At 33.5% G+C, this 18124-nt stretch overlaps 1 protein-coding gene across 5 annotated transcripts in view; it reads left to right on the forward strand.

Annotated features, from left to right (window-relative positions):
- Nucleotides 1–6837: 6837 nt before the first annotated feature.
- Nucleotides 6838–18124, forward strand: part of LOC106793907 (protein scalloped) — a 166045-nt gene continuing 154758 nt past the window's right edge. For 2 of the 5 annotated variants that reach the window (XM_014761192.1, XM_014761194.1), the window contains exon 1: nucleotides 10445–10862. Coding sequence is in view for 1 of the 5 variants with exons in the window: in XM_014761194.1 (XP_014616680.1) it covers nucleotides 10838–10862 (25 nt within the window). In the remaining 4 variants the exon portion in view is untranslated. Of the gene's footprint in view, nucleotides 7219–7795; nucleotides 7871–10444; nucleotides 10863–18124 lie in introns of those variants that run through there. The other 3 variants (XM_014761190.1, XM_014761195.1, XM_014761193.1) reach the window with 3 other exon arrangements.

Consider the following 18124-nt stretch of genomic DNA (forward strand, 5'->3'; position numbering starts at 1 on the left):
TGATTTGCATCGGTATAAAATATCTCTTTTTATGTGACATTGTCGATGAAAATTTCTTTCTTTTTTATTCCTTTTTTTTTTTTTTTTTAAACGAATTCGTTACAATTTAAAATTATTATACTTTTTTTTTTCTTCCATTTTTAAAACAAATATTTAATTATTTAAACGATACTAATATCAAACTGTATTTATTCGACGTATGTTTGATTCTTTTATTTTCAAATGAAAAACATTGTTTTATTATTATTTAATTTACATTGTTTTTGAATGAATTAATCGAGATTAAGTTAATTAAAGATAAACGGGATTAATTAAGAAAAGATAATCGTCGCGACAGAAAGAAAATGGGATATTCTAATGATTGTTTTTTTTTTGTCAAGAAAAGCCTTTTACATGGAAGAAATTAGAATCGAGTTAGAATCGATAGTTAAACTGTACATTGGTAGCATAACGAGAGGACCTTTATCGGTTCCAAGGGAGTACACACTCGTAGAAGATCGTTGTTTCGTGCATAATTCTATTCCTATCTTTCTCTCTCTCTCTCTCTCTCTCTATTTCTAATGTTTCAAGCAAACGTAATAATAATAATAATAATAATAATAGTAATAAAAGAAAAGTGCGTGTAACCCACACGCGACTGAAGTGAAATTTCCTTAAGTTTTTTTTATGCTAATAATTGCAATCATATTTTATTTAATTATTATATTATTAATTATGTTTTTCTTTCATGCACAATTACATTTAATCTATTTAGAAATAAATAAATTTCTAAAATTAAAAATAGGAAATAAAGAAAAAATATTTGTACGTACTTACATACTCTACTCTATTGATTAGTATGATTTAAATAGGTTGATAGATTTTCAATGGTATTTCTAAAGCCATAAAAAGAATGGGATGATGGTAAAAATGTTTATGAAACCATAGAAAAATATAAGATCATTTAATTCCAATTACAAATCTTCTTACCTAATTTAAAAACACAATCACATAATTTTTAATGACTGCATACACTTATAAAACAAATAAGAATTAATTAGATATAATACAATTTTATAATTGAAATATTATATCTAATTAAGCAGTAATAAATTCTTACACGAAAAGCGAATACATTACGTGTTGCTTTTACCTCGTCTAAAAACAAAATAACGTAATATGTAAGTAGGTATACGTACGAGTCATCTCTCCCCTCCAAATTACCTTTCAAGATAATTCTCAAATGTTTTTCTACTTGTAGTTTATAAAGGACGAATTTTCACGAATTTTCCGAATAAGGATAAACATAGCAAATGTTCGTTTGACTTCATTGGATTTCTTCTCTTAAACATCTTTGCTTATCTCTTTTTGTTTTTGTATAAGATCGATATGATTTATATGTATCGTACGATACATTCACTCCTATGAATTATTACTGTGCTTGCAAATAAAAAGTAAATACGTATGTATGTATTAAAATTAATTTCTATACATAAAAAACATAGAATGATAATGTATTGAAAGCTACTTTTTTACTGATGTATTGTTTTGTATTTTTCTAAAGATAAATTTTTATTTATTTCTTATTATTTAAATAAGAGATTAATAAGAATATCTATGTGTATATATTTATATTGATTTTTCTCTCTCTTGATTGAGATAATTTTAGAAATAATTATTAAATGTAATTTTTACATTTCTCTATACTATACAAGAAAAGAGGAAGATTTATCTCGACGAATATGAAGAAGATAAAAAAGTAAACACGATTATAAGTTTAGACATGAATATTCGTGTTGTATTCTTCCAATGCTTGGAAACCTGAAAATATTAAAAGATTAGATTACATTAGTATAATATAAAGAAAATCAAAAATATGAGTGTTGTATGTGCACAGAATACGTGTACAATATTTATAGAAATAATGTCGTAAAACAATAATATAATTGGATAGAAAAATCCATACGAATGTATTGTACATAGAATTATTTTCTACGTAAATATTTTTGATTCTCGAAATAATAGTAATCATTCGATTATGTCACTTCGAAAAATCATTTGTTCGAAGATAATTAAATATTACAAAATAAAATTAAAAAATTCATTTTATCAGTCATTCTTATCAATGACATTGTTGCACTTTTCGTGTTGCGCTTTAAATTGTTTATGCACGTTGCAAGGCTATCTCATATCTCCCCTGTCGTTTCTGGAAGTCTTGTCCAATCGATATTTCCCCGTTTTACCTCAACCACTCAACTAACATGGCCCCCCCCGTGAAACCTTTCACTTTTCGTCTTGCTAGAAAATTTTCGGTACCCTCCCAAAACAAGTTTCATTTCAATAATAATAATAATAATAATAATAATAATAGTAATAAAAAAAATAATAACAGTAATAATAATAATAATAATAATCATTATCGAATGCGATCCCAACTATCGCGACAATGTTGGTAACATCGAATTCAACGATTTCTCTTTATTTTACCTTCTATCTAAACTTTTCTAACGAAACTTACCTTTCTAAGAAAATAACGTTACAATAATATCTTTCTTTAATCCTGTATGCATACATATACGCGTATATATTCACATTACATGTATATACAATTCCTATTAAAACGACGACGTTGCACATTTTTTGTTAGAAAAAGAAAAGTAAGAATAAGAAGAGGATTGAGAAGAGAAAGAGAAAGAGAAAGAATAAGAATAAGAATAAGAATAAGAATAAGAGGAAGAAGGAGTCAGGTAGTTTACGAGTAATCGGTGATGATGTCGATGAACCTACTCTCAATTCCAGGTAGAGTTAACTGATGAGACCAAATGCAAAGTGCATCGTTGCATAACGTGGAATGGCTCTTGCACAGCTATCGCGTGTGTATCGTCTTTTCTAAAGGAAAATAAAGATAGAAGGAAAGAAAGAGAGGAAGAAAAAAGATAATTATAAAGAGAAAGAAGGAAGGAAGAAAATTTATGTTTGTTTCTTCTCTCTTATTTTTCTGTTTTTTTTTTCTTTTCTTTTCTTTTCTACATTTAAGTTTTTCTTCTATTTTTCTATATTTCCATTTGCGAGCTTAACGATTATCGGTTATAACGGTTGAGCGAGTGTTGAACGGCACATACAAAGCCGATATTCCGTTTACGATGAAGATCGTCATTGTTCGATTATACCTTTTCAATTAGTATAGGTACCTCTATGGTGTATCACTACGCAAACGAGGATGGAAGGAAGTTTTATGACTTTACGACTATCGGACATTAAATAGATGGGGGTTTGCGAGCCCAAATAGCTCGAATAAGTGGAGGGTATAAAGAGAAGGATAATCGTCGATTTTATCCTCAATGCTGACTCTCTCTCTCTCTCTCTCTCTCTCTCTTTCTCATTCTATGTGTGTGTGTGTAATGTTAGAATCAAACGGAGATAGAAAAACAGAGAGAAAGAGAAGGCTTTTCTCTAGATGCTGTTTCTTTAAAACCCATTAAAATAAGATAAGCTTTGCATTCTCTTAACCGTTCTTTCTCAAACTGTTAAAGAGAAACTCTCTCTCTCTCTTTCTCTCTCTCTCTCTCTTTCTGTTTTTAATTACCGTTAGAAACCTGTTGTCTCCGTGACTTTGGCACGAGCTCCACCTCCAACCATTTGCAGAAACCTTCACGACAATATCTGTTTGCTTTTCTCGTTCTGGATACTGAAATTGGGCTATGAGATAAGCACTCCAAGATTTTTCTTAACCCAAACAAAGTATTCTCTTTACAGTTTTCTACCTATCGCATTGCTATTTTCTTTCTTTCTGTATAATATTATTTTCTTTAGATACAAAAAATATCGAACATTTATTCAAATTAAAAAATACAATATAGAGTATTTTATATTGCTTTTATTAAATATAAATCATGAAAAAAATATCAACATATAATATTAATAATTAATAAACTTATCGGTCAATATAATTTTGAGAAGAAAATCATAGTAAAAACTTTGGTACAATTTTTCCAATAGAAAGAAGCGTATTTTCACGCGCGCAAAAAATGCAGCACGGTGTTTGCTCGTTCCTGGCGTTTGTCGAGTACAATAGGCTGAGTGTACAAAAGAAACCTGCCTCCAACACCAACACCACTATCACCAATACCATCGTCGTCGTTGTCGTCGTCGTCGTCGTCGTTGGAGTAACACGTTTGAAAACGTTAATTACCAGCACTTTTGTACCTTTTCCATAAAAGCCTTTCACTCGTTACCTTCGACCCGACGTGATTCAAGCGAGTCGCGTGTCAACCCCCATTTTATTTTTATTCGACTCTTACCATTAGTTCATTTCAACACGATTCATCGTACGGAAATCTCGCGTTAATGTGATATTAAATGATAAATATAAATAGAAACAAAAATATATGAAAGTTAGAATGCTAATAAAAAGAGAATTTAAAATTGATATTGTCTATTTTTTTTTGCGTGTAAATAAAGAAAAAAGTATTATATTATTTTATCTCTTAATGATACTCTTCATGTTGATACTTAATACTAAGGGGATGATCATTTTATTAATAATTAGATAATTATATACGACATATTTAATTATTTTTATTCTGGAAGATATTTGATATTAAAAATAATAACAACATGTTATATCATTTAATTAATAATTAACGATGCTTATAGATAATAAATACAAAATTGAGTGTATTAAAAGATATTATTAAGTAAGTAATATATAAAATTCATTCGCGTTGAACTAAAATATTTCAAACGTTTTCGACAAAACAAAACTTAAAGAACTTCGATTCGTGGAAATTACGTTGAACGAGTAAAGCTGCTTCGGTCGTTTCTCTTTCCGGTCAATTTATCTGTCAGTTAATTTAAATACAGCCGAGCGATGACAAAGTGCGCGCGTAACGGGTGAAATGCGTCGACGGACTACACACATATAAATAAAAATACATATACACGTATGTTGAGAAGTAAAATTTACTTCTATCGAGAAAATAAATTCATCTCGATATAAAACGATCGTTTGTTGTATCGTTCGGTCACCCCTTTCTGTCCGTATGGAACGAATTTCAAACATTTTTCTTTCCAATAAACCTGATATTTTGCATGATCGAAAACAGAGTTATATAGGTAATATAATACTTTTCTATCGTTCCAAAAAAATAATATATATTTTTATAGAAATTTGCATATAACAGCAATTTAAATATAAAGTTATGAACATGACTAAAAATGCAATAAGAATACATACGTAATATAATACTTATTACCACATATACCACACACACATACATACACACAGTTGGATCATCAAATAAAATATTATTTGCACTTCGTTTATTATACGGTTGGTAAACAAAAAAAGTATTTGCACACCACATTTTGCTGCAATTCGACATTACATTTTCGCCACACGAATCTTTTTCCATTCGACCTAAAAACATTGAATATACTTTCATCATGGAAACGCCGATATGCAAATATTTATTTCGCTATAGAATTTTTCTCTCTTTTTTTCTTCTGTTAATTATTCTCTTAATAACTTTATGAGATTAATATACTCCTTATTCGAATAGAATTACTTGAAGAAAATAACGTGGGCAAATTCTCTTTTTTTTTTTTTACATATTGTATGTACAGAAATACTAATTCGAATATTTTGTTAGATTCTTTTTATGATCTTTCGCAGTAACGATTAAATGTATGCATGAAAAAGTACTTAGTTTCTATAATAATACAGATTAGAAGTTCATAATGATAGTTCTCTTGGTTAAAAGGGTGTAAAGTGGGAGTGAAAATAAAAGAAAACATAGTCCTGTGTTGTAACGATGATAAAAAGAGAAGAGGAAGGTTAGTCGAGGGTGGCAAATAGGTGGGACAAGGGTGTCGTTTACTTAAACGACGAAAAACATAAACGTCGGCTGGTGATCTTAAGATGACGCACTTGTCCCAAAGTAGGTCACTTACAACAGCACCTAGAACGACGACGATGACCTGCCGAGAGTCGATTTCTCAGATCCATTAAAGAACATGGTTAGTCCCTTTTCACGGGTAAGGGTAAAACGATACTATAGGGAAGGAAAAGAACAAGCTAACGTAAACGACGAGACGTCGAATCGTAAACGGATTACGATCGTATAAAACGACAGGAAGGATAGATATCGTTTCGATACTCACATCACAAAACGACCTATCGAATTCGCTTTCGTTCAACCATCATTGCGCTCCTCTTTCGATGCTATAAACGAACACAGTTATTTAAAGCGTTCTATTAACGAGTCTATCCACCATCTCTAATGTATCGTCTCATCACTCGATACAAATCTAATCAAAGATTGCTTAATATTTCGCTCGGAGAAAAGTAAAAAAGTTTGATGAAACGCAGAGGATTTGTTAGACGAGTTTTCCAATTCGATGAGAGTTTGTCTGTATTTTAAAAATGAGAAAAATAAGTTCAATATTAGTTATTTTTTATTTTTGTGTTTTGGTATATCCTAGAAATAAAATAAAAATAGATAAATAGGTATTTTAGATATAAAGAATAATAATAATTAATAAATGATGCGCGCACGCGGTCCGATTCCGCTTCGGTCGTATTACGGGATGGAAGCCTAAAACGCAAGTCCTGAAATTCAACAAGTGCTTCCTCTCGAAGCCGACTCGACTCGAGGAGGATAGGGGACGGTCGTGTTCGGTCGACGTTCGTTCGTTCGTTCGTTTGTTCGTTGGTTTGGTCGGTCTGTCGGTCGAACACGGTGCGGAGCGCGCGTGCGGAAGCGAAGGAAGGAAGGAAGGAAGGAAAGAAGAGAAGAGAATAGAAGAGAAGAGAAGAGAAGAGAAGAGAAGGAGAAGGAGAAGGAGAAGGAGAAGGAGAAGAAACGCATCCAAGCTCCATTACGTGCGTGACGCGACTGAACGGGGTGATGGTCGGAGGGAATGGTGGGGGGCTCCGTTCGGTGTCTCTCGGCTGGAATTGGTGGGGAAGGTTCGGGAGTTGTCGGTTGTGTTCGGTTTCTGGTTTCTCCCGCGGCCGCAAAAGCGGTGTCAGCGTGTGCGCAGACCGGCTGCGCAGCAGGCGTGTGCGTTGTCTAGATTCTTTGTGCCATTCCTGGCATACCAAAAACAAGAGTGGTGACTGCGCTCCTATTTACCGGGGTGCAGCCCTGCGCGCTGATATAACCGTGCGAATTTAATCCGTCGGATAAAGGGCTCCGTCGCGCGCGCGCGCTCGACGCCACGTCAGCTCGGCCAGTGGTAAGTAAGACGAAAGAAAAGAGTGTCGAACGTGTCCGTGTCGCGCGAGTTACACCGCGTCTTACTTGCTGTCTCTCTTTCTCTCTCGCTCTCGCTCCTACAATCGTTCGGTCTCGCTCTTATTCGTTCTCTCTCGCTCGCTCCAGTCCACGCCCGTTGGCTCTCTCCCGGCGGTGGCGTCCCGTACGGTAGTGGCCACTATGTACGCTTCTCCAAAGACGACACCAGCGACGACTACGACAACGACGACGACGACGACGACGACGACGACAATATAACTGACCGACGAACGAACGAACGACCAAGCAACACAAATTTCAAGCGATACAGGGAAGAAGAACGTGAGAAGAGCCCCAAGAGATAAAGAAAGAAAAAGAGAGAGAAAGAGAGAAAGAGAGAGAGAGAGAGAGAGAAAAGTTATGACGCGCGCGATAGATGCACGCTGCCTTCAAGAAAATCTTCCGAGATACGAGTTAATTTCCTCTTCTGACACGGCGTATTCGCGATTGTCAGGAGGAGCAGCAACGCGTCGCTGTTCTCGCTGACTTGTGTGCTGTTTGTTGTTTTCTTGCTACTGCTGCTGCGCTTGCCGCTGGCTCCCGCGTTACTTGCTCTGTACGAGCCAAACAGGAGCCGGTGTTATTCTACGCGTGTATGTTTATTCATTATTGTTCTATCTATCTATCTATCTATCTATCTATCTATCTATCTATATCTACATATTTATCAACCAATATCTATCATTTCCATTTAATTTCTCAACATTTCAAAATATCCCTCTCTCCCCCCACCCCGTACAGTGTCACACCATCGATGCACATTTTCGTCATTCTCTGTCAAGTGTTTTATTTTCTTCTCATAAACCCATACTACATATACATACATACATACGCAAAACATATGTGGTTCGCAAGTAGAAAAAGAAACAAAATACTCATCATGTATAGTAGAAAAAAAGAAAGGTATTATTATTGTAAATATAAATGAATAGTGATTTTTATTGAAAATAAGGGAAGAAAAATAGTGGCGTCGTGCGAAGATGAGGTTAGGAACAGGAGCGCGCGCGCTCGGCGTATGCATCCGCCGTCCGGTGTGTGCCGAGCTGCGTGCGTCCTCCCCCTCTCTCCTCGTCCTTCTCACTCTCTCTCTCTCTCTCTGTCTCTGTCTCTCTCCTTCACTCACTCACTCACTCACTTGCCGAGTAGGGAACAAGAGTGAGAGAACGCGTCGCGCCGTGACGAGAGAGGCGAGGCGACAGATAGGTTCGAACGACGTATACCTCTCTTGCCTAGTACCCGCCTGCCAGGCCGTTCGCTCGCGCGCATAAGCTTCTTACTTACGTCAGTTAGTTCAACTACGTCCGACTGATTCTCTTTTACTATCCTTGCACTGTAACGTACTATTACTACTACTACTATTACTACTACTACTACAACTACTTCTCTACTTCTATTACTACATTACTACTACTATTACTACTACTACTAGTGTTTACTAGTGTGGATGTTGTTATTATTGTTACTACTGTTGTTGGTGTTATTTTGTTCGTTCATGCACTTCTCTTCTATTCGATTTTCTATTCTATTCTATTCTTTTCTTCTCTTCTCTTCTCTTCTCTTTCTCGCGTATATATTTTCTAATTTTTTTTTTTTTTTTTACTACATATTCTAATTCAATTCGATTTATTATCAAATTTTTGTCGGATTGGAATTATCGATTGAAATATAGTGCGTGTGCGTGATTAAAATACTGCGTGACGAATTTTAATGTATTTTTGGTTATAATATGTGGGTGTAGAGAGAGAGAGAGAGAGAGAGAGGGTGGGATGGATAGAAAAAGAATATAAAACAAGAAAAAGGTTAAAGGGTTGTAAAAAGGACGCGTGCCCGAGAGATATCGCGGTGCACAGTGAATCGCTTACCCCGTCGACCCGCCCCCACCCCCCCCACACACACTTTACCGTGATCAAACAACCTACTAAACTTATCCCACCTCCGGTGGTGCTACGAACACCCTCTCTTCGCGACTTTTATTCGTGTGTGTGTGTGTTTTGAAATCAAATATATATATATATGTATTGAAAAGATAAAGGAACAGAAAAATTAATAATAATACGATACGAGGAACAGAAATAAAAAGACTGGAGAGTTATAGCGAGTGAACAATAAAAATTTCGTGTTGTTCGTTGTTATTGTTGTTGTTATTATTGTTATTGTTGTTACATTATATCTAAGAAGACCAATCGCAAGAGGTGTGATACGATGATTATAATAGTGCGGGAATTGAAGTAATAACGAAGAAAAGAAAGAAAGAAAGAAAGAAATAAATAAATAAAGAACGATGCGCACATTTTGCGCGCACATTTTTACGTAGTCGAAACGGTGAATTAAATTTTATCATTAATTTCACTAAACGTTTATTTACTATATATATATAAATTTATAAATTACTATCGTATAATAATTATACATCGATCACCTGGCCGACTAATATTTTTCTCTCTCTTTCTTTTATATGTTTTTCTCTATTTGAAGAAAAAAAAAAAAAAGAGACCTTTTGGAATACGTATAGAACAACAAGCCCGCGTGTGCGTGGAACAAACTCGAAGGCGGGAAGAAGAGCAGCGCGAAAGAGCCGCGAAATTCGCGCGCCTCGTCGACCGGGTGGTGGTGGAGGTGGAGGTGGTGGTGGTGTAGTAGGTGGTGGTGGCGAAGAGGAGATCGGGGTGAAGAAGGACGGATTGGTGGCGGGAGGGGAGGGGTGGTTTTCACGTCGCGCGTTGTTATGTTCGCGACGCGAGGAAGCACGCCGCTCGCGACGGCTGACCTTTCGGAAAGGTGTTGACCGATTTGATCGTGTGTGCTAAAACGATTCGACTAATTAAATATCGTTTAAAAGAAGATACTGTTGAGACACAAGAAACTAATACACGCGGATTAATCATCCCTATTTTACCCCCGTAATCGTTTTTGTTATCCGCTCAGAAAGAGAAAAAGGGAAGGAAAAACAGGATCAGCAAGGGTGAAAGAGAGAAGGGAAGAGAAGGAGGGAGAGAGAAAGAAAGAAAAAGAGAAAGAAAGAACAAGAGAAAAGAATAAGGAAGAAAATCCCTGATTTGTGGTGGTCATCGTTATTATTATTATTCGAATGATATAGTTGATTGTTCATAGTTGGTGATTAATTGTTAATTATTATTATTGTTGGTTGGTTGTTGTTCTTGTTATTGTAATTGTTGTTGTCGTCGTCGCTTTAACGACGACGACGACGACGACGGCGTCGCAATCGGAGGAAGAAGAAGAGGCAGCGACGAAGCCGACGGACGTCGACGGACGCCTGCTGTCTCCTCCTGGACTATTACGTGGAATACCAAAACTACTACTGCTTCAAAAGGATAACGAAGAAAACTACGACGGCCTATCGTTCTTTCACCTCTTCTTCTATTTCTTCTTTCTCTACTACTACTACTTCTTCTTCTTATTCTTATTCTTCTTCTTCTTCTTCTTCTTCTTATTCTTCTTCTTCTTATTCTTATTCTTATTCTCCTATAACGAGAGACGAGCTATTAGAGAAGCTCCAGAAGAAGCACGACCCTACCATCACCATCGCCGCCGCGGCTTGGATGGATACTGTGCATTATTTCTGGAGTGAGTTTCTTCTTTTACTCCTCGTGCCTTCGCGTCTTTATATATACATATATACATATATGTCTATATATATATATATATATGTATATATATATATATCTTTACTTTTATGTGTATGTATGTATCCCTCGAGATGGGTGATTCGTGTATTATGTGTATCTATCTTTGAGTTACAACTACGTGTGATTTGTATATGTGTCCATCTATTCCTATGTGCTCCTCTACTCTACTATTAGTGTATGTGTTTCGTGTGTATATGGATGTTAAGCGACCATTTTTTATCCTTTTCTATACCCGTGCTATTATTTTCAATCTCTTTTACTATATTAAGCTATTATTTTCTATCTTTCTCTTTATTTTATTATCTACATTTTTTGTCTTTTTTTTTTTCTTAGTAAGACAGTCTCACGTGCGGTCACGCGACCCGTCTCGTCTTCTCTTTTGTTCCTCCTCTTTCTTCCTATTACACCTTCCTTCGAGAAAGATCTATGCATTATCTCGTTCTCTTTCTCTCTCTTTTTACAAAGATTTGAAAAAGTACCTTCTTTTCTCGTGTTAATGACGTACGTAACGTGAACACCAACCCTGTTGCAGGTGTTCCTGCAATGGCTACTTCCTACTAATATTAATTTTTTGTTTATACTTCATATGTGCATATATTTTTGATTAATTTTATTTATTATTCGATTATCACATTTCTATCTTTATCTATTATTTTCATCTTGTTTTGTTTTCTTCCATCATTTTATTACTCTCTGCAAGTGTTCGAGTATTTTATTTATCTTCCTTCTTTTCTTTTTCTTTTTCTTTTTCTACAACTGCTGTGTCTATAAAGAACGCGACGAAAGCAGCTTTACGTTCAATCGATGTTAATCGTCTGGTTTCTACTTTTTAGTTCTTTATTTATTTACTTGCTTACTTGCTTTAATATGTGACAACACGACAAGAAAATAAAGTTTTCTCTCTTCGCTTGTGTGTGTGTGTGTGTGTTGTGTGTGTGGGGTTGGCTGTAAGAAGTTATATTTATAATAGATACGACGAGACGCACGAGTTATGTTTAAGTTTATAGTTATGAAATTTTAAACTAACTGTGTTACGTGATCTACCTGCATACTTCTCGCTTCGTAAATCGTTATTATCGTTATATAATATTGCGATTGTTTACTTAGAAAAAAATAATTACCGTTATAACTGAAGATTCCAATGCATTGTGGATATGCGATGCATTCATAAAATATTTTAAATAATTATTAAGGATTAAAGAGAAAAGGTGTCGTTCGATATGATTGAACTTTTCTTTATCCACACGTCGAGATTTTCAAATTATTATTAATTAATTGATTAATTATAATTCTATAATTACATTGTTCTCATTATATCGTAAATGCCAATTTTTCTGACAACTCTTAATGACGTTTCATTCCGTACGATTGATTATGAAAAGTATCTACAATTGTTTGGGATATTAATTAACAGATGTATTTTATTAGATGATATTCTCAAAAATGTGTCCATTGACTTTTAACAAAAAGATTGTGTCAAAATATATTTAAATATATAATAATTATAATATTTATTAAATTCACGCGTTTATAATCACCGGTTAATTTGTATCATATAACGTGTCGTTACATTGACACGATTATGTTTTATTGGTAAAATTACGTAATAATACGTAAGCGTTATCACGAATCCTAAATCGATATATTTTGTGTAAAACGTTCTCGAGTTTGAAGAAAGTGTACATCCATTATAAGTGCACGTATCTACAATCTTTTCCCTTCGAAATCGTGGAAAGTTGGGGAGCCTTAGGAATACTTTATTCTCACGGTACATTGATTTTCTATCGTTGCGAACGACGAACGTGTCGAATGCTATTCTCTTATTATATATCACTCTCTTTCACTTTCTTTTTCTTTTTTCAACCCTTCTCCTTTTTTTTTTTCTCTTTTTTTTGTATCCTTGACCGTTATCATTTTCGAGTAGACGCATCGTTGTTACGATATGAACAATCTTTCAAGTTACGATCATACGATTTCAATGGGTTATTCCCTGGAAAATCTTATCGTTCTTTAAACTCTTTTCTTTACAGAGATCGATCGATCGATCGATCTGTTGATTGATTAATCGGTCAATCGATAGATTTTCCTATCTTTTTTATCTCATTGATATATATATATATATAATAAACTATTACTCAAATATTATAACTACTTTCAATTTGCATTATATAAATATAAAAAACGAGTTGTTTCGATACAGTCCTCTTAGAATATCATACCGGATTTTATCTTTTTTTTTTTTTTTTATTATTATTATAATAACAAATGAGATAATTAACTGTAATAAGAGTTACATGACTCATTTGGTATAAAACGAGTTTACCGATAACGTTCGTTTAGTAAGCCATCAGATACATCGATCCTGGTGTCCACTTTCGAGATCGTTTAGACTATTGTTTGATATGATTTATACTGAGGGGTGTCCAATTTTTTATAAATACGATAAACATTTATCTAACGATTATTAACCGAAGATAAATACTTCTTCTTCTTTTTTTTTTTTTTTTATTCCAAATTGATTAACAATTAAATATTCTAATTAGAGATTTAGAAAATTTTCTATACACTTATCGTCAATGGTGGTGTGTAAAATTTGTTTCGATCGTGGTGTACGAGAAAGGAGAATGCGATTGGTTATCGAGAGAAATCGGTGAAAAATTTGAGGCGACATTTCGTAGTCGTTGTTGTGTGAAGGCACAATTGACGTTATCGCGGTGTGCTATCGAAAAATAATTCTAGCGGAGAATGCGGCAACATGTTACATAAATTCGATCGCGAACGACCACCGAACAACAACAACAACCAAGCGAACACGATCCTGGTAAGCCGTTTGGAAACTATCGTAGCAACATCCAGAACAAGTCCGTGTTTCTCATCGTTGCATTTCGTTTCAAGAGAGACAAAGAGAGTGAAAGAGAAAGAAGGGAGGGAGAGAGAGAGAGAGAGTGTCTAAATTAATACCCTTTTATAAAAAAGAAACGCATAATCGGTTAAAAAAGAATAACCGAATTATTTACACACACCCCTCACAAGAAATGAAGAAACTTAAAATACTCGTTGAAGGTTTTTAGTTAATTGACAAAAGTTCGCGATAATGAATGATACAGATCTCGTGAGGTACATTATTCTCATTCTGTTTGCATTACGTATAACCGATAAGAACCCTACTCTAATCAATTTGCTACCGTTTTTATCGTTGTCCTCGTTCTCGCGTCAAACTTTCTTCGTTTACTTTGAAAACGTCAAACCCAATAGCTATGCGAATTATATCTATCCTCATTTTTATTTCTTTTTACTTTTTCAGAAAGATCGTTTCTTTTTTTTATTCTTTTTTTTAATAATTTTATAATATATATATATATCTATATAATATATTTTTATCTTATATTATTTTACTGACATGAATAATATACAGAAAATGATAAAAGAGAATAACATATTTTATATTATTATAGGTATACAAAAAATAATAAATTTAACAATTTAATATTATAAATATAACATATCACAATACTTTGTTACATCCATACCTGGTTATTATAAATTCATATAAAAAAATTATGTATTCTTTCAGAAAGATATCATAATCTCCAAATACAACAATACATTTCATAATACTTCATTAACCTTATTCGATATTTCATTATTCCAGATAGAACAACAGAAATTACTTCATCTTTCTATAAAGTATGACAATCTTAAATACTTTTCCTTAACGACAATGACAATGACAATGACAATGACAATGACAATAATGATAATGATTATGATGTTGATGAGGGGGAGTATACGAGTAGGAGGATTGGATGAAAAGGGTGGGGTTGATTTCGATGAATGAACAGTTTGTACGTGGTCGGTTGATGATACTTTTGGTATACGACATTGCCTCGGTTTTATCCTTTACTTCTCAACCGATCGTATCTCACTAGCCGCGACAGCACCTAGACTCATTAAGCGAAGCTTCTGCAAAGATATAAATAGGATGCCTTGTCCCGTTCGTCCGCGAAAAGAGCAAACGAACTTTCGTAGTCCGACCCTCCATCGTCGACTTTACTTCTCTCTTTCTCTCTCTCTCTCTCTCTTTCTCTTACTTTAACTCTTTAACAATTTTTTTTTCCTCTTTTCTTCTTCCTTCCCCTTCCTTCCTTCCTTCCTTCTTTAAGAACAACTCCGGCACTTGTGAACGTAGCTTTCTATTTGGCGTAGACGGTGCCAAATTGTCAAGTAACTAAAATTACTGTGGAAGTACGCTCTTATCTTTTCTCTCTCTCTATCTCTCTCTTTCTTTCTTTTTCTAATTCACACTCTTCTTTAAGCCATTTTTTATCTTTTGTGGACCACGTTCTACCTTTTTCTCTGTTTCACTGTTTCTAATTTTCAATCTATCGTATCTTACTATCTTTTCTCTGTTGTTTTTTTTCTTCCCTTGTATTCTTATTCTTTTCAATATTTTTTATCTTTTTTTCGTTTTTTTTTTTCTTCCCCCTCTCGTTTCTGGACACGAAGCTTCAGTTTATCCCTCTTTTTCTTTCTAATTTTTGGCTTAACACTCTCATTGATTAAGCTATTTTTCAAACCTATAATCTCATTCTATTTCTGCTTTTTTTTTTTTTTTCGGTCTATCCATCTAACTCTTCCCTTCATTCTAATCCATTTTCAAAACTTTTCTCTTCTTATCTATTTTTTATGTTTCACAGACTGCATTTTCCCTCTTTCTCTTTTTTAATTTTCAATCTATCTTTTTGTCCCTCCCATTTTTCTATTTTCTATTATATTCTTTACACTCTTCTCTCTCTTATCTATTTTTGTTTTTTTTGTTTTTTTTTTTTTTTTTCTTTTTCTGGACCACTTTATTTCTCTCTCTCTCTCTCTCTCTCTCTCTTCTGTTCTTTTTTTCTATTACCACTTTACTCTGCACCCTCTTCTACTCTTATCTATTTTTTATTTTTCTTTTTTTTTTTTGGTCGAACCAAGTCCTCCCTTCTCTCTCTCTCTCTCTCTCTTCTGTGTCTACTTTAGTCCTAAAGTCATTACAAGAATAAGAAAGTACCCTTCGACTTTCATCGTCGTTTTGCTAGAAAGAAGAGGAGTTGAAGCTTTGTTTATATCTTCTCATACGCACCCATGCACACATGCACGAATGAACGCACAGAGAGAATTTACTCAGCGTCACGCAGCCATGACTGGCTGTTTGTTTCTTTCCCCAGTCTCTCTCTCTCTCTTTCTCTCTCTCTCTTTTTATTTCTTTCTTTCTTTCTTGATCTTTTTTCTTTCTTTCTTTCTTTCTTGGTTGGTTGTTCATTCGTTCGTTCGCCACGCGTACTCGCACCTGCACGTGCGTTCTGTTGTTATTCATAATACTTACATACATGAACTATTAGACTTATCCAACCAACCAATGATTTTCTAAGCCTTTTATTCTTCCACCAAATTTTTTCAACCTTTTTACTTTTTCTTTTTTTTTTATAATAGTTTTTATTTTTCTTAGAGTATTGTGTAATAATTCGACGATATTTATATACGATTTCAATGAAATTAATAACAATATATTTGGGTATAATTATTTGTTCACAATGAAATATATGATATTAATATATATTTTCTATAACAGGAATAAAAATCTTATTCGTTTAATCTTAAACAAAAAAAAAAGGTTAACGATCAATGATTATATTTTATTATTCATTGAATGAATTCAACATTATTAATTGCATGTAGAAAATATTTGTATTAAAATTATATAGAAATAATTGAGTTAGAGGAAATATCAAACGATTGATATAATACTTATCGTCTGGTGATTTCATTATTATTTATAGGTTAGATAATTGTCGAGATAATTATCGACATTGTAGATAAATCATCAAGGATGATGAATCGATTTAAATCGTTACCATCAATTAATTGTAAGATACAGGAGATCTCTTTTTTTTTTTTTCTTTTGTCTTCCTTTTTTTCTTCTGTCAGTTGTCTCATCTTCGGTAATATAATTCTTTCAACAGGTTGATATTTTCTTTTACGTTTCTCTATCACACATGTATATAAGTTTTCTTATTAAAAGATGGAGGAGTTAAGCTGAAAGGTCGATGTTCGCCGTTCGATCTGTGAAAGGTCAAATGGCACACGTTGAAAGACACAGAGTCTATCGAAACCGGTGGAACCGGCTGTGTTCGACTTTCAAAACTAATTCGAACTCGTGTCTAAGATGTTTCAAAGATAACTGATAATCCTTACTTTACTCTATGTTCAAATTATTTTTTTTTTATCTTGATTAATGCGAATAACTCTTATCTAATTTGTTTCCTCCTTCATATTCCTTTACTCTTTTTATTCTTTATTTTTCTCTTAGAACGAATCGTTTAATATTAATTATCATTTATTATATTTGCCTAATTGATTTCAATTTATTAATCGTGAAATATTATAGAGAAACCTCATACAATTATTTATTATATTTATTATCCTACCATCTTTTTTTTTTTTGACTTCTTATCTATTTTCATTCCTATTAATTTGTAATTAAATTCAATTTATTGATTGTTACATATATATATATATATATATTGCAAAAAATAATATAATATTATTTATTATTTGAATTATTATAGATAAATTTGATATACAACACATACACAGTGTTAGTGATTAAGATAATACGGATTTTTAATTTTAAATGACATTTCTCTCATAAATTGTAACTGTTATTATACATACTTAATTTTTTTTTTTTTTGTCTTTTTTTTTGCTTTTTCCATTTTTTTAGTTAGATAAGATAAATCCAAGGGGGAGTGTTTTTCATTTGATATTATAGAGAAGATGAAACGAATTTGTAGATAAGTCATAGGCTCTTGAATAGAAATCGATAACACTAGGGCATGGTTAGCTCTCGATCGATATGCGTTTACGTTTCGATATCGATAACGAAGCGGCTATATAACAGTAAAACGGTGGCCTGCTCGCAGCTGTGTAAGAGAAACTAGACAGGAACGACCTTTTGCACTGTGCATATATACTTACACATATACACGCACATATACATATATAGTGTTCTGTAACCGATACGATCCGTGAAAAAAATTGTTAAAACTGGCAGGAGGGCAGTATAAAATAATTCGACGAAACGTTACTTCACTTCGTTGTTTACAAAACTATTTTATTCCAAGTTAAAAATTGTCCGATTTTATGTTTTTCTTTTTTTTT

Source organism: Polistes canadensis, unplaced genomic scaffold (assembly GCF_001313835.1).
Source record: "Polistes canadensis isolate GaletaPanama2010 unplaced genomic scaffold, ASM131383v1 scaffold_20, whole genome shotgun sequence".
NCBI classification, from domain to species: Eukaryota; Metazoa; Arthropoda; class Insecta; order Hymenoptera; family Vespidae; genus Polistes; species Polistes canadensis.